The sequence below is a fragment of the Periplaneta americana genome, chromosome 2, assembly GCF_040183065.1.
Source record: "Periplaneta americana isolate PAMFEO1 chromosome 2, P.americana_PAMFEO1_priV1, whole genome shotgun sequence".
Taxonomy (NCBI): Eukaryota; Metazoa; Arthropoda; class Insecta; order Blattodea; family Blattidae; genus Periplaneta; species Periplaneta americana.
In genome coordinates, this window is record NC_091118.1 from 36307051 (window position 1) to 36331030 (window position 23980).

General features: G+C 35.8%; 1 protein-coding gene across 2 annotated transcripts in view; it reads left to right on the forward strand.

Moving 5' to 3' along the window:
• The window catches only part of LOC138692280 (protein spinster homolog 1), a 134201-nt gene that overhangs the window by 107482 nt on the left and 2739 nt on the right, over positions 1-23980 (forward strand). For both annotated transcript variants that reach the window (XM_069815457.1, XM_069815466.1), the window contains exons 4-7: positions 154-316; positions 5365-5596; positions 9731-9924; positions 15874-15958. In XM_069815457.1, coding sequence (XP_069671558.1) covers positions 154-316; positions 5365-5596; positions 9731-9924; positions 15874-15958 — 674 coding nt within the window. The remainder of the gene's footprint in view (positions 1-153; positions 317-5364; positions 5597-9730; positions 9925-15873; positions 15959-23980) is intronic.

The following is a 23980-nucleotide window of genomic DNA, read 5'->3' on the forward strand; positions in this document are numbered from 1 at the left end:
CACTACAGGAGAGCGACCATTTTCTGTGTCAAAAGGTGTATGTAGGGCTATACTTTAAATTTTTCGAATTCTTTCAGGAAGTTTCTTTATATTTCAAGCAATTCTATAGATTTTTATTTAATTTTTAACGTGCCAAATCACTGTTTCTTTCAGGGAGGCAGGCTGCAATCCCATGTCCACGGGAATATTATCTGACATCTTCCCTGAAGAGAAGAGAGGTCTTGTCATGTCCATCTTCAACTGGGGTATCTATGGAGGATACGGCATTGCTTTCCCTGTTGGACGATATGTACCTTTGATGAACACATGGGAGCTGGTTAGTCATACCTCACAACATCGAGTTCCTAGTAACTTAATCTTAAGCATCTTCTTGTATCTGAATTATAGCTGGGTTTCTTCCAGTTTAAAACACCCATGACATTATGTTTGTGAGGAAACAGAGCTGTAGGTTGACCTATTGTTTTCAAGGACAGCGGGAAGGAGGATTAATAGGGAGTCACTACGACCTTGAATATTTCTGCGTTAGTAAGATTAAGCACTTAAAGCTCACTTTCTTGTGCAACTTACATTTTAAGCCATATTGTGGACACTAAAATCAACAATTAGGTACAAAGATGTACTTCATTATGAATAACAGTAAAGACTACACATACGTTTTCGCTGTATTCGACCTACATTAATAGAAAAAAATGAAAGGATTTTGTGGAACAGAAATTACACTGACTTTACCATGGAATTGGTTACACCAAATCCTTTAAACAACAATGCGAAGAGTCCATTCCTACACACAAGAGTAGTCTGCGTACATACAGTATATAATCTACTTGGAAGAGTTCATTATAGTTTATGGAAATTTGCAATAAATTATTTAAAAAATAATGTTGTCCAGTTGTGCTTTGACTTGGACGAGTTTAAGATTAAAAAAAGAACAGTAATAATAATTGAGTAGTACTATCCCTGGTCATATTTAAGAGTTTGGTGATCTACATTTTTTTACGTGGTTATTTAACGACACTGTATGAACTACGAGGTTATTTAGCGTCGATGGAATTGGTGATAGTGAGATGATATTTGGCGAGATGAGGCCGAAATTCGCCATAGATTACTTGACATTTGCCTTATGGTTGGGGAAAACCTCTGGGAAAAACCCAACCAGGTAATCAGCCCAAGCTCCCGTCCAAGCGCAACTCTGGATCGGCAGGCAAGTGTCTCAGCTGACTGAGCTACGCCGGTGACTATCCTCATGTTAAAGCCAGCAACATGCGGAAGAGAAGGGGTGCTACGTTTTGTCACTGAATAATAATGAGCTTTCGGTAACAACTGCTAGATGGAATAATAACTCCATGCTATTACTCCATGCGAGCTACAGGGTTATAATGTGACTTCTTTTACACTCACTAGATGGCAGCATATATAAATTGGTACGAGTTATTGTCTTGAAAGTGCATTAGGCTGATCAAGTTAGTTAGTGGGGTTTAAAAAGGACGCGTCAGCTACTATGGCTATTTGCGCCTTATTTAAAATCCTTCATAGAACAGAAACACAATACAATAAGAATGCTTAACCCTTCTCCGGGCAACCTACTTTTGTAACGTTGATGGGCAAGAAGGGTCCGTCGGACCCAAATGCCATTTTAATACATTGACAGAAGAAAATCATTTTATTGTACACAATATTAATCTTCTTTAATAATGATATTATTATAGTGACCAAAGTATCCATGATAATATACATAAATGATATAATTTAGTAGTTTTTTCATGTGACCGAAAAATGGCAGCAATTCAGTGTCGTTACAACACTTTCATGGGTGTGCAAAATTTATTTCCAAATATAGCCGCTCAGCCTCTTGATTATTTATCTATGTCACTTATAACTGAATCAGTATAAAGATTGAAGGCATCAATAGATTTCCCAGGTGAAAGAGTGACTTTATTTATTGACCCTTTGGTAATATTGTGAGCCCTAGCTCGGCCTGTCGGAAAAGGCTGAGAGTTCCACGTGGTGCCATCTTTACCAAAGAAATTAGCAGTTTGAACGAATGCTTCCCCCCATATCCTAGTTCTAGACGGTCGACACTGACCTCTTTTGGATCACATTGGCGATAACTGCTTTTCTCATTGATAGATAGATCCTCATTATCGGCGTTACTGTTTGGCTCGTAGCTAGAATCGTCTTTTCTTAGCTCAGGTTCTCTAAGCAAATCCTGAATGGATTCTTCACACAAGTACTCATGCTGAGTCTGTCAGAATATTTGACCTAATAACAACTCTTCAGTATAACAGCACAACTAAGATGCATTCAGATATACTGTAACATCTGAAGACCGTACCTTTGTCTCTTTGACTTTCTTCGGCTTTTCCATAATAATTACTCCCATATAAAAATAAAGTAAAGGTGAGAGATTCAGTCACTCTTTCTATTATAAACTACACCGTATTATGGCTAGCATAACTTCACCCTGACTTATTTATATTTATTATAACGCATAATAGGTCCATTTTTGTAAATGCCATTGTTGTTGAGCTTCGGAAATAACTTTGCCAACATTCCATTGCCGTCAGATTATCATTGAATGGTTTCAAAGAGTGAAACCTAGTTACGAAGTGAGAAAAACCAATAAAATATACTGTGGTCCAATAGACCCTGCATGCCCGGTTGAGACTTTAAAGAAGTAAAAGTGTTCTGGAACATTTGTGCAAAATACTACAATATTTTCCTTCTCCCTAAATATAAAAAACACAGAAATTAACAAAGTCATTAAATTTCAAGTAGGTAGAAATAATAGCTTTAATTTTATTCACAAAAATAGTAGTGCCAGGGCCCGACGGACCCTTGTTGCCCGGAGAAGGGTTAAAAGAACTAAAAAGCGTTGTCACAGTTAAAACGAGGTACACAAATGCAGTTTCAACAAGGTTATGCATAAAAATCATACAAAAGCTACCACAAATAACTTATCTGGCGCATTTAGGCTGATCAATCTGTTATATTTGATCAAGGGTACTACTAAAGAAAAAGTAAAAAAGTGTGACAACACTATATTCCACTTTTATAAATGCTTAAGAATTAAAGACAATGTTCATTTGTTAGCACTAATTCAGGAAATTTTTGTGGCATTAGCACATTATCCGGCATTGCCTTGTCCCATTAGCAATACACCAGAAAATCTAGTGTTGGTATAGCGCTGGTCTTTAAGTGTGCTTAAATGCGACAGGCTCATGTCAGTACACTTACTGCCATATAAAAAAACTCTTGCAGGATAAAATTCCAGCACACCGGCAATGCTGATATAACCTCAGCACTTGCGAGTATCGTTAAATAAACCATAATTTCTTTTCCTAGTAATTTAATTCACTGCACAATTAAATGTTAATACTTTCAGAGTATACATTTTACTAAGACTATGGTCGTAGTCCTAGACGGGAATTGATCTTTTTTGTTTTACTGGTTTTAGGAGTAGACTCTACTGTATATGCAACAAAACCTATGCCTTTTGAATTCGTGATAATATTACTTTATTTCACTTCACTACTTACAGATGTTAGTGTATGTGTTCAGCTAGGGATTGTCGTCAGGCTTTCTTAATAATCGACGACCTGTATAAAGATTTAGGAGACAGTTTGTTGGAGCAACTATTGTAAACCTTAAAAATACACTCACAGGTGCAATAAAACATGCTGAATTACTTTAGTAGTGGATTTTACAGATAGTGTTTCTGCACTAATTTCCAAATTTCTAAAATTCCAATTTTTCTACATGGTGTCACCCGTCATGGGAAAAGGGAATATTTGTTCTCTGCCTGCACTATAATTTGGGCAAATGAAATTGGAAATTTAGAAAAACTAATTTTTATTATTTATTTGCATAGCTAATCACAATAAACAAATGTCATGTTTCAAAGCAATAGTGCCATTCCATTTATATTCCCTCCACTTTTTTTGTTTTATTGTCAAGTTAATTCCAGTGGACAATTTACCTCAGTTTACGGTATGAAAAATAGATATTTCAGAGGAAATAGGGAGTGAGTATGCCACGCGATATAACATAAAAGGTCTCCCCTAAAAATTTTTCTCACCTCCAAGCAAAAACTGAAATGACGCCCCTACTTTTACATTAGACTCCTAGGCAAAGATTATGAACAAGGCGAAGTGTCAGGGTAGGCAGGGTAAGCTGAGCTTCCCCAGACATTTTCGAAGTTGGGACAAGATCAATTTAGAATCTAGTTGATTAAAAACAGGAGCATTTCCGCGTTTGGTTTATCTTTTAGTGATATAAAGCACGCCTAGATCACCATGCCTTCAGCCCAGCTTACCCAAAATTTTTGTCATGCTTCGCTACTGGAAAAACTTTGTATAATATGAAGTCCCCTGTCGGTATGTATTGCTACAGTATAAATTTTCTTTAAACAAATAAAGGCGTGAGAATTATATAGTCCTAAGTGAGACAGAAAAAATTTTACAGGAGGATGTATTGAAAGTTTAGAGTCCAATGCTATTAGATGCGGTATCACAATTTCTTCAGCGTATACTTATGTCATTTGCTGAATAAATTTTATAATATCCTACAAGTAGATACCCCATATGTATAAGAAAAGAATTTGTACCGAAAAAAAACAATTCTGTTAAAAATGTGGCTTTGAACTATATCATTCTAGTCAACAAAAATAAGAGAATGCTACAAAATGTTAACACAACTCCAAAAAGTTAATAAGATTGTCCGTCTCCAATGGATTCCAGCACACTATGGAGTCATGGGGAATGAAACCACAGACACACTTGCCAAGAAAGGCACAACAATAAAACAAAAATATAAATTTAATTTCTCATATTCCTCAATAAAACGCTTGATCACTACAAAATTTTCTCATTCATACCTACAAGAAATAGAATCAAATGCTAAAGACAAAAAATGGATTACACTACTTTCCAACCCAGATATAATCCCCCAGAGACCAAGGAAAACAGCAGTTGCAGCCTTCAGACTATTGACAAATCATGACTGTCTAGCAAGTCATCTCTACAGAATAGGTATCTCAGCTTCACCCATATATGTTCTGTGTAACGATCCAGCAGAAATGAATGGAGACCACTTGAAGACCTGTGAAGCATTACGATCAGAAGAAACTACAGTTCAAAAGTATTGGAAAGCACGACTGCTAATGGCTTCATTGCCAAATGCAAGGCACTAGACAACAACAACTATCTCATTCTCATCCCTTCAAATGTTTAGCCATCATTTTAGTTTCAATCCACTTTTGCAGCACTCTTATTCATTTCAAGATCCTAGTTCTTCTTTTAGATTTTAATGTCAATACATGAACTTGAGAGTTTAACAGTTATAGATAAAAACTTGGTGGTGTCGTAGGGCTGGCGGCTGTGCTACTATGGAGCAGGCGTGGTTGGACTCATCATCGCTGTCTTCACTGCCTTCACTCTGCGAGAGCCTGCAAGACAAGCCATTGGGGAGGAAAATGATGCAAATGCGAATGCAGCTGTGGTGCAGGGAGAAGATGTTGCTCCTAAGTCAGGCGAATGGAAAGTGATGCTGCAGCCTAGAGTTATCATGTTGTGTCTTGCAGCATCTATCCGGCACACAGGTTTGTGTAAATTCTTGCAAATTCTTTTATTTTTGCATTGACTCGTTATATGAAGCAAAAGGAGAATGTACTCTGATGTTGCTGCAAAAAATTGTCTTGATAATTACACGGGTATACATGTTTTCAACGTTCTTCTTAAGTTAGAGCATTCTGTTTGTTCATCTGTCAGTGCACAGGGATTTATTCTGAACTATTGAACAGATTTTGTTCATATCATTTTCTATGAATAAATAAATGAGAGAATGATGTACATGAAATATAATAATTTTAGTATTAATCTGTCTATGTTCAGTGACTTCTACTAAACTATTGGACGGATTTTGTTCATATAGGCTACAGAGCAGTAGCAGCCGGTGATCGAAATCCTCAGTGAGGCCAAATGCAACTAGTTTAATTTCCTCCGATAGAAAATGTTTGTTTGGCATGTAGCACGTATGGGCGAATTCAGAAATGCATATAGAGTGTTAGTTGGGAGACCAGAGGGAAAAAGACCTTTGGGGAGGCCGAGAACTAGATGGGAGGATAATATTAAAATGGATTTGAAGGAGATGGGATATGATGATAGAGACTGGATTAATCTTGCACAGAATAGGGACCGATGGCGGGCTTATGTGAGGGCGGCAATGAACCTTCGGGTTCCTTAAAACCATTTGTAAGTAAGTATGATAATTATTATTGTTATTATATTATTAATATCATACTGTATTATTATCAAGCCTAGGGAGTTCAGCAGTTTAAAGACAGGTTAATAATACACAAAGTATGTATTGGTGGTTGTGTTTGTAAAGAAACTTCCTCCACCTAGTCCCGAAAGACTACCCATTCGACTTCGTACTAGTGATCGGTTGTCTGGTTGTTGATAGCTAGCATTCCAAGAGTACAGGCGAGTACAAGTCTACTGTGCACAATTACTATGCCGAAAGTTTCACTGAAAATGAAGGTAAATTGAAAAAACTTGTGGAAGTATACGGAAGTAAGTACTTTTGTACAGATAATATTGATATGAAATATAACGTGTGCCACACTGTAATAAGGGGCGAGAGTCCCAAATACATAGGACAGCATATCAAAACTCAGAGACATGAAGCTCATTTACAATTATTCATACGTAACGAGAAGGAAGCAAGCGCGCCTTCTGTTTTAAATTCTGATAGACACAATGATTTTTTTCAGGATTTATGTGAAATAACGGTGAGCGCCAACATTCCTTTTAACAAGATGGAAAACCCCCACTTCAAGAATTTTATAGAGAAGTATACAGGTAGAATTGCCCTATCAGAGACAACTCTACGTAAAGGGTATTTAATGTTATGTTACGAAAATGTTCTGCATAGCATTCGAGAAGAAATAGCTGATAACAACATTTGGGTTTCTGTAGATGAAACCAGTGACAGCAAATGTTGTTGTTGGCATACTCAATCCACAAAACACCGGGGAAAGGTTATTCCTGTACTATTTTGCAGCTCACTTTGTCAAACGTAACGTAATCCTTTTGTTTTACGCTAAAGTTTGGATGAGGAGTTATTTTTGTCGTAGTCTGTACTAAAACACCAGTGTATGTATCGAATACTCACTGTGTGTAACGAGCGTCAGGATTCACTAAACCTCCTTTCATACTTAACTTGTAAGCATTGTTTACGTGCTGAAGTCCCGAGCTTTGATTATTATTATTAGTCTATTATTATTACTATTAATGAAAAATGATGATAATTTCACTCACCAAATAAGCTGTTATGCTGTGAGTTTCAATATGTTGAAATTCCCCTTTCTTTCTTTTCTTTTTATTTTTTCCTTTGACAGCAACAAACAGGGCCAAGAGAAGTTTATTTTGCACCACATTACCACTTAACCATTTATGTTGTCCATACCAGGATGCAATAGAAACTCGCGTTTTAAGATTATATCTGTCAGAAAAATTGTCAGCGATGTCGTAGGTATCTCGGTAGTCTTTCTCTTTATTTAAAACTTCCTTTTTTTCAGTATTATTTCTTCTCGAAAAGGACACTCTTAACAATGAATTAACTGCACCATCATTATTTCTCTCATTTGTTTCTGTTTATATTTTCCCGAAATATATAACAACATTGGCCCAGATTCACTACTTTACTACGAAGTACAATAGTAGAACACCCTCGCTTATGTCCATAAACTGAGACATAAGGGGAGAGAATCGAGTGGGTCTCTGCCTGCCAAAGAGCTGGGATTTTGTTATTTATGGCCATTCTACCCTTAAGGCCGGCCCATGGATGGGAGAAGTGAAACCTGACCAGGCCAGACGAATTGTGCCTCAGCTACAACGTTTTAAGCGTAAACTCAAAGCCCGCGAAAGGACATGAAATGCATAAGCCAGACCCGGCACGAGCGATCCTGGCCTCAGGAACACATTTTACTGCAAAACAGGTCTATATACATCACAAGCCAGACCCGGCACGAGCGATCCTGGCCTCAGGAACAAATTTTACTGCAAAACAGGTCTATATACATCACAAGCCAGACCCGGCACAAACGATCCTGGCCTCAGGAACAAATTTTACTGCAAAACAGGTCTATATACATCACAAGGCAGACCCAGCACGAGCGATCCTGGCCTCAGGAACAAATTTTACTGCAAAACAGGTCTATATACATCACAAGGCAGACCCGGCACGAGTGATCCTGGCCTCAGGAACAAATTTTACTGCAAATCAGGTCTATATAGATCACAAAGTTTTCAAATGCTTCTACAGCGATATATGCTTCATTCAAATAACTAATACAGTATATAAAAACACAAAATTTGATTTCAGTTAAGCCAAGTGACTGAGGTCCGGCCTCACTTGCCTCAGTCAATCAGCCGCCACTGATACAGTACCAGTACTTACCTACAAGTTAATTTATCAGGAAATGATGTACATGAAATATAGTAATTTTAGTACTTGTGTCTCTGTGTTCAGCGACTTCTACTAAACTATTCGACAGATTTTGTTCATATTCAGTATCTACAAGTCAATTAATCAGGAAATGAGATAGGCCTACATGAAAAATAATAATTTTAGTACATTTTGAATCTTGCGTACACTATTTTTAACACTTGAATATAATAAATATGTCTGCATTTATGTTATTGGTTATGTGATCGGCGTATGTAGATGTACATAGACCGATCACATAACCAATGCTAACCATACATACAATAACATAAATGCAGACATGAAATCCTACACATACAACCCAAGAACCAAAAACTCAACACACTAGAACAATACGAAATATACAAACACACTAAAACACGCCCCGATCAAATTCTCAACACACAGATCAATTTCAGTACACACACACTATTTGACTCCACTCTCCAACACCTTTCAACAATCAAACACACCCACATCACAGGCAGAGAAGTTCGAGATGACGCCGAGATCTAGTAGGCTCTGAGGATGGTGCGTGAAGCACTGAAACGGCTGTAAGCCGCACAAACTTACATAATTAACACGAGTAAGTCCGCTAGTTAATCAATTAATTTTAGTACATACCGGTACAGTATTAGGCTGTTTATGTACACGATTTCTATTAAACTGAATGGATTTTGTTCATGTTCAACAAGTCAATGTATCAGGGAATGATGTAAATGAAATTTGATCATTTTAATATGGTACTAGTCTGTCTGTGTACAGCGATTTCTACTAAACTATTGGACGGATTTTGTTCAATTTATCAGGGAATGATGTACATGAAATATAATAATTTTAGTACTAGTCTGTCTGTGCACAGCGATTTCCATTAAACTATTGAATGGATTTTGTTCATATTCAGTATGTACGAGTAAATTTATCAGGGAATGATGTACTTTAAACGTAGTAATTGTATTACTATGATGTCTGTGCACAGCAATTTATCTTAAACTATTGAACAGATTTTATTCATTTTCATTATCCATGAGGAAATTTATTAGCAAATTGTGCTTTTGTGAAATATAATAAATTCAATAAAATTAAGTGTTTCGAAGGTTACAGGTACTTCATCATACGTTTTATATAATTTGTAAATAAATGAGTTCATTTGTAATTTGTGAACGATAAAATTATTTCTTGAGAAATGCAAAATATTATTTTAATGTTGATATCTGTTTAATGTCAATTTGCTTCTTTCCTATAGGTGGTCTCTGTTTTGCGTATAACTGCGACCTGTATTACCAGTTCTACTTTCCGGATTACGATCTTGGCTGGTGGCTGTTTGCTGTCACCATTGTGATTGGTAGCATTGGTGTGGTGTTTGGTGGCGTCGTCTCAGATAAATTTGTCGCCAAGATGGGCATCAGGTCTCGAGTAGCTGTCCTAGCTATCAGTCAAGTAAGTATATGATAGTTCCCTATTATAGCCGATATTAAACACTGCCCTTAATTAATTGATTATCTAGCGGACTTACTCATGTTAATTATGTAAGATTTGTCCGGCTTACAGCTGTTTCAGTGCTTCACGCACCATCCTCAGAGCCTACTAGATCACGGCGTCATCTCGAACTTCTCTGCCTGTTATGTGGGTGTGTTTGAATGTATCTAGTAGGCTCTGAGGATGGTGCGTGAAGCACTGAAACAGCTGTAATCCGGACAAATCTTACATAATTAACACGAGTAAGTCCACTAGATAATCAATTAATTATATTCAAGTGTTAAAAGTAGTGTAAGCAAGATTCAACATGGACTGCCCTTAATCTGTTATAGGTACAAATTCCGAATTTAGTCTTAAAAGAACACTAAATTATCACACTATAAGATTATTATTACAAAACTTTGTGAAATACAATTAAGTAAAAATTAATTTCATTTCGTGGGAGTAAAATGAGAATTATAGCTTTTTGGAAGAGGTTCTGATTGGGGTTCTCTCATTGCTGATAAATATCATAAGCAAGGAGCAGATTCATATGCACTTAAAAACCAGGACATATAGACCAAAAATAACAAAATATGCACTGTTAAAATAAAAAATAAAAAAATTCATTTTAAGGAATTTACTATTTATTGATGGTTCTTCTGCTATACTTAAGAATATTGAGACACCATCAGTTGTTAAAGTAGCTTGTCCTCCAATTCACTGCATAAGCAGTACATTTCTGGCACATTTTTCGTTAATTCAGAATTAATAATTTTCGTGCAGCAAAGCTATTCTAAAAAAACATGCACTCTTGACACACTGTCGAAGTTTCTTTGACATGTCATCATAATAAAATAAAATATTCTGATTTGCCATGTTGAAAAGTAAAACACAGAAAATTGCTTTCATTCATTCATTCATTCATTCATTCATTCATTCATTCATTCATTCATTTAGTGTTCTGCCCAAGGGCACGTCTTTTACTGCAAACCCAGCTTTCTTCAGTCTTTCCTATTTTCTGCCTTCCTCTTTATTTCCTTGTATGATCCATATATCTTAATGTCGTCTATCATCTGATATCTTCTTCTACCTCGAACTCTTCTCCCGTTCACAAAACTTCCAGTGCATCCTTCAGCAGGTAGTTTCTTCTCAACCAGTGACCCAACCAATTCCCTTTCCTCTTTCTAATCAATTTCAGCATCATTCTTTCTTCACCCACTCTTTCCAACACAGCTTCATTTCTTATTCTGTCTGTCCACTTCATATGTTCCATTCTTCTCCTTATCCACATTTCAAATGCTTCTATTCGCTCTCTTCACTTCGTCGTAATGTCCATGTTTCTGCCCCATTCAATGCCACACTCCATACAAAGCACTTCACTAGTCTCCTCCTTAGTTCTTTTTCCAGAGGTCCGCAGAAGATGCTCCTTTTTCTATTAAAAGCTTCCTTGTCCATTGCTATCCTCGTTTTGACTTCCTGGCAGCAGCTCATGTTACTGCTTATAGTAACACCCCAAGTACTTGAAGCTGCCCACTTGCTCTACTGCCTCGTTTAGAATTCGCAAATTTATCCTCTGTATTTTTCTTCCTATTACCATGCTCTTCGTCTTATTAGCATTTATCTTCATCCCATACTGCTCACAGCTGTCATTTAGTTCCAGTAGCATATCCTTTAGTATCATTTCCTCTTCTGCTAACAATGGCATATCATCAGCAAATCCTAAGCACTTTATTCTTCTTCCTCCTACTATCACTCCTCCCATGTTCTGAAAACAGTTCTTTACTAAATCCTCCAAGTAGATGTTGAACAGGGTAGGTGATAAATGGCATCCTGGATGTTCTCCTGTCCCAATTCACTTCCTTCTGACATTTCTTCGTCTATCCTGATTTTCACTTGTTTCATATAAAAATTAGTGAACAGTCTCCTCTCTTTCCAATCCACGCCAATTTTCTTTTGTATCCCCATCAGTTTATTCCAATCCACTCTGTCAAAAGCCTTTTCTAGGTCCACAAATACTATGTACACTTCTTTATTCTTCTCTAGGTATCTTTTGCCGATTGTCCATAGCAAAATTGCATTATCGTGCCAATATTAGGGCTTTGTTGGCAGGGAGTGAAATTCGAGTTTAGCGAGTGCAAAGAAGTTTGTCAACACCTCCTGTAACTTCTGCGCCGATCATATTGCTAAAATCAGCCCCCTTCTGATAAATATCATAAAATGCGACGTTTAAAAATTTGTCAGTTTATTGGTTGCCAACATTTGCAGATATAGCATCTTGAATTATTGAGGTTTTTCTTTTATCCCGTCAGTCTGGTAGTGTAAAGAATCAATTTTTGTGGTGAGTAATTATTATTAGAATTTGAAGAGGCTACAGCCAGTTATGCTTGGAACACGGGCCACAAAATATTTTAACAAGATAAAGGCCATAAAAAGTAAAATCTGACAAATTGGATTATATTTAAACCATCGCCAGCTGACACTGCACAAGGATTGTTGTTGGCAGGGCTGGGCAGTATTTGAAATACATTTGTATTTTGTATTTTGCAAGGATTTTAGAAACTATTTTGTATTTAAATACATAAAATTGATGTATTTTGTATTTCAAATACTCAAAATACTTTCTTCTTCTTCTTGTCCTTCAAGTTTTGGATTTATATTTGAAGAATGAACTTCTGTCTTATTTGCCTATCCATTTCAGATGTGCTAGCCATACACTTAGTTTTCTTGCCATAACTGATTTCCTTAATGTCATAAAGAAATCTCCAACAGCATCAAGGATCCATCACCCAACACTTGCTAAGTGTTCAGCATTATGGAATGCGTCTAGGAGACCCAAATTCTCAGAAATTATGTCAGATGTCTTGAAATATTCATTAAATTTTTCTTGCCCAACTCGATGGAATTCTCAAATATTGCAATTCAAACATGATGTAAGCAGTATATGTGAAAAACTGGGATTGCCAACCTTCAAAGAAGTTGAGTTTCAGTACCTTGAAGAATATTGTGCAGTTCTGAAACCCATTGCCGTAGCCCTTGATTTAATGCAAAATGAGAAGACGTGCTATTACAGCCAACTTCAATCCACATTAATTTCCCTAAAAAACAGATTACATATTATGTTATCTAGTAATCTACGCCATCTATTCCAATTAACTCCAATCCTAATGAGTTCGCTTTCATCAAGATTTAAAGTGATGTTTGATCTCAGCTTAGAAGCAAATTGAGCTATTTTGGCAGCTTGTTTCCACCCATCATTTAAGATGAGATGGCTACCTGACACTGTCTCACCAAATGATAAGAGGAGGACACAGAATATGTGTGTGAAATCAGCTGAGCAGTTCTCGCTACACCTTTGGTCAATTCAGACGATGAAGATGATGAAAACAATTTTTATGTTTTCAACTCAAGTACAACAGAGTTTGGAAAGCAAAAGGAAAAAAACTTGTCTACTGCGGAGTATGAGCTCATACAATTCTTCAATGGCAAAGGGACAACCCTGTGCTCTCTAGAGAATTACCCAACAGTGAAACAAGCTTTCATAAAGTATAATACAAGTTTGTGTTCCTCTGCGCCTGTAGAAAGACTGTTCTGTTTTGCAGGATTTATTCATTCACCAGCAAGGGGATCCTTACTTGATGAACTTTTTGAGAAACTGGCTTTTTTGAAAGGGAGCAGTAATTATTCATTGTTAACTGGGAAAAGAAAGAATGTTCAGTGATAGTGTTTATATAAAGCTTCGAGATAAAAATAATTTTAATGTTAATATTACTTACTGACTTACTTACAAATGGCTTTTAAGGAACCCGAAGGTTCATTGCCGCCCTCACATAAGCCCGCCAGCGGTCCCTATCCTGTGCAAGATTAATCCAGTCTCTATCATCATACCCCACCTCTCTCAAATCCATTTTAATATTATCCTCCCATCTACGTCTCGGCCTCCCTAAAGGTCTTTTTCCCTCTGGTCTCCCAACTAATACTCTATATGCATTTCTGGATTCGCCCATATGTGCTACATGCCCTGCCCATCTCAAACGTCTGGATTTAATGTTCCTAATTATGTCAGGTGAAGAATACAATGCTTGCAGTTCTGTGCTGTGTAACTTTCTCCATTCCCCTGTAATTAATGTTAATATAATATTTTATATTTTCGATAATATTCTTATTTCTTTATATATTGTATCGGGTATTTGAAATACAAATCTATTTTGAGTATTTGAAATACAAATGTATTTTGGTTACCGGTATTTTTTTTAAAGTAATTTGTATTTGTATTTCAAATACTATTCTTTGAAGTATTTTGTATTTGTATTTAAAATACTTGGATGTCAGTATTTTGCCCAGCCCTGGTTGTTGGTAATTTATGTTATACCGAATTAATTTTCTCTTACTTTTATCTAAATTAACCTTCTTATGCCAGCCATATTTATATAGAATTTCCTAGGAATTCCATGCATGATTTCCTAAAAATACTGATTTTTCTTTAATTGCATTCACCACAATTCTGATGAAGAAACTGTGAAATTTTTTCTTGTTGAAGGATATATCCATACAAAAACAAAATAGTACACACTGTTTATATATTTCAATTCACAGTTAATAAAAAATATGTTTCAGAAGCTAATATTTTTCAAAATTTAATTAAAAATTTTTCATTATTTTGCAGTCTTGAAAATATTTACAGACACTTAGTAAAGAGCACTCATTTATGAAAAATATAACAAATTTTGATAGTGTTTTATGCAATAATTTGGCCACAACATTGGTAGGTCAGTGTATTATGAGCATATATCTAATGATCACCCTTATATATTATATATATTTTTTTATTGGGTTATTTTACGATGCTGTATCAACATCTAGGTTATTTAGCATCTGAATGATATGAAGGTGATAATGTCGGTGAAATGAGTCCGGGGTCCAACACCGAAAGTTACCCAGCATTTGCTCGTATTGGGTTGAGGGAAAACCCCCGAAAAAACCTCAACCAGATAACTTACCCCGACCGGGATTCGAACCCGGGCCACCTGGTTTCGCGGTCAAATGTGCTGACCGTTACTCCACAGGTGTGGACTATATATATTATATTGAATTCAGTGAACTGTACATCAGCATTGCCTAGTGCGTTTTGAGCTATCTAACTTAACAGCAAATGAAAAATGAACTTTCTCTGAAAAGATTGTTTGCATGTGGAAAAGGAGTAAACTTACGGCAAGTGGGAAAATGTAGACTATATTGTTATTTTGTTAATCCATTTTTGAAAACATACAATATGATTGCAGCATTTATACATCTTCTTCTTCTTCTTCTTCTTCACTATGACCCTTGTAGCTAGACAGTGCTTGTAGTATAGCCTTGGCCTCCCGCATTACTAGTAGGTCTACTAGTACTTCAGTATTTTATTTTGAATAATTTATTTACCTTCCCTCAGCTGAGTGTTCCCTTAAACAACGCTACTATTAATAGCAGATCTAAAATTTGTTAATGACGAGAAAAATTCGAGTCATTGTTTAAGATTTAAGTTTTAAAGGTTTCACTAAAATCAAAACAGAAAACAGAGAAAGGAAGGATTTTGTTGTTTTATTTCTGTAATATCTTCTACAAAGAATCAGTTTAGTTATATTCTATATGCATCTACACAAATAAGTTTGCCATTGAAAATAATAAATTAAAATTTTACTGATTTATACTTGCCAACATCTGCACAGTCCATATATATTTAACTGCAACATTTAAATCCGTAAAAACTTGTTAAACGTTGTTTAAAACAGATAGGTTCCTTTAATAAATGGGCAATTATAAAAAAATTATCTAATTTTTATAGATTGTTTTATATTTACCAGTACCATTGAAATTGTCTAATATTGCCTACTTTTAGTAACTACCATGTGAAATTTTTATCTGACTGAGTTGCATGTTTCTTGTTTGCAGTTGATTGCCACCCCATTTGCATATGGCAGCGTATATTTCGATCCTCTTTGGGCTCTCATCACTCTTGCAATCTCCTATTTCTTCGGTAAGTTGTAGTAACATAGTTCTTGTTCTTGCATTTCGTCATTATAGCATCATGGCATATTTCATTTCATTTATTGTATTCCATAGATCTTGCATTAGCATTGAAGTTTTAAGATGTGGAGCAAGTCAAAATTTTACAACATTGCAATTTTTTGGCAAGATATGGTAAGATGAGGCCGAGAGTTTAGATGAAAGTAGAGTAGGTATCGGTAAGTGAAATTACTCAGAATACCGATAATCATAAATCTGGTAAAGAATTAGTCATCATTAATTGTCTTTTTAGGAACAATTAATATTAGGTACCCTCCACAAAACTGGCTTCATTTATACACTGATGGATCCTTGATCTCCAGAGAACAAGGTGCTGGTGCAGGTGTTACATGCTGTCTCTTCTCACTTTATAGATCTCTTGGGTATGGAACAACAAGTTTTGATGGAGAAATCATTGCAATAAGTGAAAGTCTCAGGAATCTTCTATGCCACATCAATAAATTTTAAAATGCAGTTATATTGTCAGACTCCAAAGCAACTATTCTATCAATAGTCTCTAAACATGCACATTCATCTCAAACAGCAGAAATAACTAAAATGCTCTCTCAATTAATATCACTCAATAAAAGAATTGTATTCCAATGGATACCATCCCATTGTGGAATCCTGGGAAATGAGAATGCGGATGCTTTTGCAAAGAAGGGCAGCACTGCTACTTACAGACCTGTTACTAAATCTACGTATTACTCTGTGAAGAGATTTATTAAATCCACATACTTAGACTTCAACAAACAAAATTTGATAACACAATCTCAAGGGAAAAATGGAACTCTCTGCATCATAATCCACAGTTAATTCCCGATTTACCCCGAAAATCGTCTGTAGCTGCATTTAGATTGGCAACAGGCCATGATTGTTTGGCCAAATACCTGCATAGAATTGGAATATATCAGTCCCCTAACTGCCCATTGTGCAACTCAAACCAAGAAATGGATTCGGAACACCTCAAAATCTGTGTTTCAGTGGCTGGTCATGATAATATCTTTGAAAAATATTGGAGTGCAAGAGGTCAAATGACTTTATTGTCAAACGCCTGGCATTAGAAAACAACAACAACAGAATTAGTCATCATATTCAGTTTTCTGATTTCCCTTCGCCAGCTTTTCTACCTATATAAAAGCCCATTCTCAAGCCCTCCCTCTCACATGTACTCAGGTATATCTAGAATTCAGAACTACGGTATTTAGTCTTTATCTTTCCTTTTATTGTGGGTACAAACGAAATGCTGTTTGTAGCAGTACATTGGCGTCTATTCTTTTAAACATAATGAGATCATTTCAGTAGTTAGTTGTTTACTTGTTAAGTTGTGTAATAGGAATGCTATAAAGTAGGAATAGAACAGAATAAAAATGCAAAGGGGTTATAGGCCTGCAGGTTGTGACCAGAATTTTTTTTTTCCTAGGTAAGATTTAAGATTTCATAGAAGCCCAAAATCGTCTTAAATTGATGAAAAATAATTGATGTATCACTTCACCGCAAACCAAATGGTGGAGTGAGACACCAATATATTTTTAAATAAATTAAAAACAGCTATCCATTCACAATATTTCGGTATGCAATAAGAAACTAGAATACAAGATTATATTAAAATCAAGAGTGGGCCTCATTGCCAAGAAACCCTCCACGTACATCACTTAAAAACGCCTCATCACGGCGACTCAGACTGAGAATTTTCCACATTTCTTCATAGCTTAACATCATACTGAGCTGTTTTAGTCAACATTTTCTGAACAATCTAAAACGATTGACTACATATTTTCAACACATCATATGTGATTAACATTGTATCACAATTATGATCAATGAAGACTTAACCTATACGTCAATTAACATTATATATGTCACTTCAATATTTTATGTTAAGCACACAAGGTTATTATAGTGCTAAATGTATTTTAAACATTCATCTAGTTTTAAATAATGTTTGCTTAATTACAAATGAATATTTCGCTATACAGGTCGAGAATAATCCATAGTCTTCCAACATCATACTGAACAGTTTTAGGCATAAAACATTGAACAATTTTTTTTTTTTAACGAATTCAATTGAATTTATGTTTTAAACACATTGCATGTGCTTTAATGTTCATATCGCAAAATGATCTATGGAAGATTTAATCTATATGTCATTTAATGTATGTTACCCACCAATTTATGTCAAGCAAACATGGTTATAAGTGTTCAAATGTATTTAAAACTCACCTAGTTTTTAAATATTGTATGCTAAAAATATCACCTGAGGATGACCTCTAGGCAGGTCGAAAATATTCGTGATAACTTTTACCAATTGTACTTTTCAATGTAACAGAATTTTCTGTCATTGATAACTGATAAGTGATTGACCGAATAAAATCTTGATTTTAATATAATCTCATAAAACTTATCTGACATTCAACATGACCTTTAAATTTAGAATACAAGATCCATGTTTTTGTTGCATGAAACATAGAAATGAACACACGTTTGCCAAAGATGCAAGTAACTTAAGTTTGAAACTGTGTCACTTCACCTCATTCTAAGGTAACTACTAATTTAAGCCTAACTGCTGAAGTTAGAATGAAGTTTCTTTTAGTTGAACAATTTGTCAATTTTCTATGCGAAATTTTGTCGATTCCTTAGCATCCCGTATTTTCTTCAAAAAATTTGGCAACCCTAGCTTGTTGTGAGACAAAGGGAAAGACAAGAGGGCTAGAAAGAAGCAAAGAAAATTGTAATGGTAATGCAGTAGGTATGTTGCCATGTCTCTTCCATCTCTAATGTGGGTATTTAAGAACAGTCACAGTATGAGGTATGTCTATGATAAATAAAAGGTTTAGACTCGTATTAATAACATTATGTAACTTTTTGAGGCTTGCATTTACTCGGTGTTGTATCAATACCGGTAACTGAAATGTGGAAAAAAAAATTCTTATTAAACATGGAGTTAGCCAGAGATGAATTTTAGATTCATTGCATTGTTTCTAGTTTATATTAAAAATTTAATCTCAACTATTTAAATAATTTATCCCAGGTAATCTTTTTTGCATATGATAACAACTGTATGGTAATTATTTAGAGCAAATAATATGATCATTTATATATAGGTACCGGTAGTGTTCAGTATAATGGATGATTGCTTTAGTGCCAATAAACTAGCACTTTGTTGATAAAGCCTGTGTAATCAAATTCAGTACAGTACCATAAAGTGGGGTGACTTTGAACGCTGAGGTGACTTTGAACAGTAACTTAGCGCCTTTCTAAATTAAATGCTGTACCCAATTGCGAAAAAACTGTTTAATTTGTCAATAAATTAGTTCAGTTTTTTCGCAATTGGGTACAGCATTTAATTTAGAAAGGCGCTAAATTACTGTTCAAAGTCACCTCGGCGTTCAAAGACACCTCGGCATTCAAAGTCAGCCCACTTTACGGTACATGTAATAGTGCTCAGTTTTCCTTTAATTTTAGATTTAATGGAATTGATCTCAAAGAATCTATAAGCACAAAATTTCTTGGTTTGGAATTGGATAATCACTTGAACTGAATATATTGGACTACTCCTGAATTGAACTCTGTTATGCATTAAGATCCCAATCTTTCATTGGCGTCATAAACACCCTCAAAATGGCATAATTTCTGTAATGAAATATGGATTAATATTCTGCGACAACTCATCTTAACCTAAATTTCCTCTCCTCTCACAAGTCAAAGAGACAAGGACTTACGAAATACCATACACCAGTGCACCAATGCGTAACTTACCAGACTGAAATAAGAGAGAGATGCTGAAGTGAATGCTACCAGGAAGGGTTTACTTAAAGACGACAATGAAAAGAGCCTTAACTGCATTTACAATACAGAGAGACCTGACACCTTTCTTTCTCCTCTATACATTGATACTCTGACTCCCATTCTGAATACCTACTCTGAAGATTTGCCTACAATACCATACTGCTGAAAAACATTTTTACTTTCTGTAGTCTCTATTCAATACCTAATTCTCTCTTTACCCTTTCCTATCCAGTCCTCTGACTGAACTCTTACTTTCTTCGACCCCGACAGTATTAGAGCATTCGAAGCCTAGGGGTTCATTCCACTTTCCTTCCTACCCTTCCTACTTTTCTGTTCCTAGTGCTGACCTGCTATGGCACTAAAATCGTCCTCCAGTGGCTTAAGGAGGGAAAGCTGGTGATCAACAAGATCTCCCAACTAGGTCCAGTGGACCCGTCGACCAACAGCAGGTGTGGTCCTCCAGACATTCTGGGTGTGAATGAAGTAGCCACCAAAACATTAAAATATGGTGTTCACTTAAATCAGCTACAACTTGCCATTTTCTATGGATTCAGAACATCTCAAAATCTGTGCGTCAGTGGCTAACCATGACAATATCTTTAAAAAATGTTGGAGTGCAAGAGGTCAAATGACTTTATTGTCAAATGCCTGGCATTAGAAAACAACAACAACTTTCTGTAGTCTTATCAATAATTCAAAACACATTTACCCTGTGGCGACTTGAGATTTTTTTTGTAGGACATGTGAGACTGACGATTGATGACCAAGACAGAAACTAATAATAATAATAATAATAATAATAATAAAAATAATAATAATAATAATAATAATAATAATAATAATAATAATAATAATAATAGAGCATGCTACAGTTAAATTCTTGTAAATGATCAAATACAACTTCAGATTTTCTTTCGGCAGTCCTATCATCTGAAAGTCCTGTTAATTCTTGTGTTTTATTATAGCTTATTTTATTTATTTTTATGTAATTTTGGTTTTTATTCATTTCATTTTTTATATTACCGGTATATCATTTTAAATTATTTATTATTTCGTTTATTCTTTTCTTTTAAAATGACCAATGAACTGCATTTAAGGAGGCTACAAGGGTACTTGAAAATTCGTATCGTAGTCTCTGACAGGGTTTCCACACCACCACCCAGAAAGAAGGGTCGTAATAATACTGGGTGGTATAGGATATACGGTCATATCCTCAAACACGGTTAAAGTCAAGCCATACCCCGCCCTCCTCACTCAACCCTGTCCGTAACTTCACTGCTAGAAAAAACCGTTTGCTGTAAGATATTTGGATGGTTCCTTGGAAAGTATTCCTAAGATCTCAGATGTGCAGTGGCTACAACTCACGACAGAAAATAGAAGTTTGAAGAAAATTATTATATCGGGACGCATTGAAAATCAAAATCTGTAATTAAAATCTTTTCTATCCTCAGAGGCACGAAATTAAACTGTAGGATCACCCTCATATCCTTCATGGAGGAATCGCCACTGCATTTACCAGCAGCATTTACCCATTGCATATGGTCAGATTTAGAAATTATTGTTATAAAATGAAATTGTTGGTTAGTTGATATCTAATGTTGAGCAGTTGACAATGATGTTCTCTCTCTTGCACTCCATTATTTAGCAGGAATACTGGAAAATAGAGTAAACGTTGGGCAGTGAAGAACATCTTGAGCCATATCTTCATTAAGATTACAGAAAAGACATAGATTCTGCAATACCGAATCTGTGTAAATGTTTATTGAGGCTATCATGGCCTATCAGTAATCTGAAAGTTGTCACCGCAGGTTTTTGTGTTATTAAATTAGATCTACTCCATAATATCTCCCACTTTTCCATTTGCTTTAGAAATACTGTAATTTGTTTTAATCCAATTGTTGTGTTCTGACGTTATTATTCTTTTAACCGAGTGGTAAGACATAGGTAGGCCTACAGATAACTTTGGAGTAATTTTCTACCTTTCTTGGCCAAGAAATCAGCTGTCTCATTACCCCCACTCCACAATGTGCAGGTACCCACTGAAGTACCTGTTTATTTAATTTGGCCAGTTGCCTTAACATTTTACGACACTTTGGAATATTGAGGTTTTTTGCTGCTACATCCGATGCTGTAGCAAGGATAACTTACTTACTTACTGGCTTTTAAGGAACCCGGAGGTTCATTGCCGCCCTCACATAAGCCCGCCATTAGTCCCTATCCTGAGCAAGATTAATCCAGTCCCTATCATCATATCCCACCTCCCTCAAATCCATTTTAATATTATCTTCCCATCTATGTCTCGGCCTCCCTAAAGGTCTTTTTCCCTCCGGCCTCCCAACTAACACACTATATGCATTTCTGGATTTGCCCATACGTGCTACATGTCCTGCCCATCTCAAACGTCTGGATTTTATGTTCCTAATTATGTCAGGTGAAGAATACAATGCGTACAGCTCTGCATTGTGTAACTTTCTCCATTCTCCTGTAACTTCATCCCTCTTAGCCCCAAATATTTTCCTAAGAACCTTATTCTCAAACACCCTTAATCTCTGTTCCTCTCTCAAAGTGAGTGTCCAAGTTTCACAGCCATAAAGAACGACCGGTAATATAACTGTTTTATAAATTCTAACTTTCAGATTTTTTGACAGCAGACTAGATGACAAAAGCTTCTCAACCGAATAATAACAGGCATTTCCCATATTTATTCTGTGTTTAATTTCCTCCCAAGTGTCATTTATATTTGTTACTGTTGCTCCAAGATATTTGAATTTTTCCACCTCTTCGAAAGATAAATCTCCAATTTTTATAATTCCATTTCGTACAATATTCTGGTCACGAGACATAATCATATACTTAGTCTTTTCAGGATTTACTTCCAACCCTATCGCTTTACTTGCTTCAACTAGAATTGCCGCAAGGATAACTGCTTTTTAAAATCAAATAGTTTCACAGCCTTCTCAAATTTATCAATTCGATATCAGAAATTTTTTAAATTTGAAAAAAATTGATAAAATTTCACTATCAAAATTAGTACTGTTTGAATCTAATCCTCTGTTAAAAAATAATTACACAAGCATTAGTATCTCCATGATATGGTAAAGTAATCTCCAATTCGGGTCTCCAGGCAGGGACGTTTTTTCCGAGGATTCATGCCAGTGGTGTATTTCTAAACAAAAAGTGCCCTGGCTCTGTGATTTCGGTAGTACCGATGGTTGTTGTCTTCGTCGTCGTCGTCATCGTCATCGTCATCGTCATCGTCATCGTCATCGTCATCGTCATCGTCATCGTCATCGTCATCGTCATCGTCATCGTCATCATCATCATCATCATCATCACCACCACCACCACCACCACCACCACCATTTCCGCAGGAATACTTATGGAATGTCAAATGAAAATACATGGGTTCGAATCTAGATAGAGAGGTTTTTAGGTCTGCTGAATAGATCTCACTATGAAATTGTTTGAATATGAACAAAATTCAACTTTTATAAATGCAAAATTTGACGACAATATGAAAGTCATAAAATGTCCCTAGTTCCACCCTGTGACCTCGAAAAATAGTACCCTGGTGCCACTAGGGTCCGCTAGACTTGAAATATACGTATGATTCTTGCATGTAAATTCTATATCAATTAAAATTTGTTAACCCTCGCATTACGAATGGGGTCCTGAATTCCTGAGGAGAACATCTGGCAACCCTATGTAAGACTCATGATAATTAGTGAAAATATTTCCCAATTTTTATTGAGACTACTCTGCCTAAGAGCCTTAGTTTACGAACAGTGTTTGTATTTCACTTTAGAATAAAGAATAGGAAAATCTCAGCTCCATGCCTTTTATAAGCAGTGTTACCATCTTCCTAAATATAATTTTAGTTTAAATAATGGATAATATTTTATCTGGGAGACATGTTGGGTATATTTAAGTGCCGAAACCATGAGAAATATACCTTATAGGCAGAGACCGGTAGTTTAGGCATTATGAATCATTAAAATAGGCAGGCAAAAAGGCATCATAAATAGCTAAAGTAGGCAGGCAAAAAGGCATTATAAATAGCTAAAATACCCAATAAAAGACAATTACAAAAACCTTGCACTAGACCCACAACTTTGCACTTTCCACAAAGGGATTTCGGCAGCAAGAAAAGCTTTACACAAGTCGAATGCAAATTGAGATTTTGGACTCGATGTTGCAATTACTG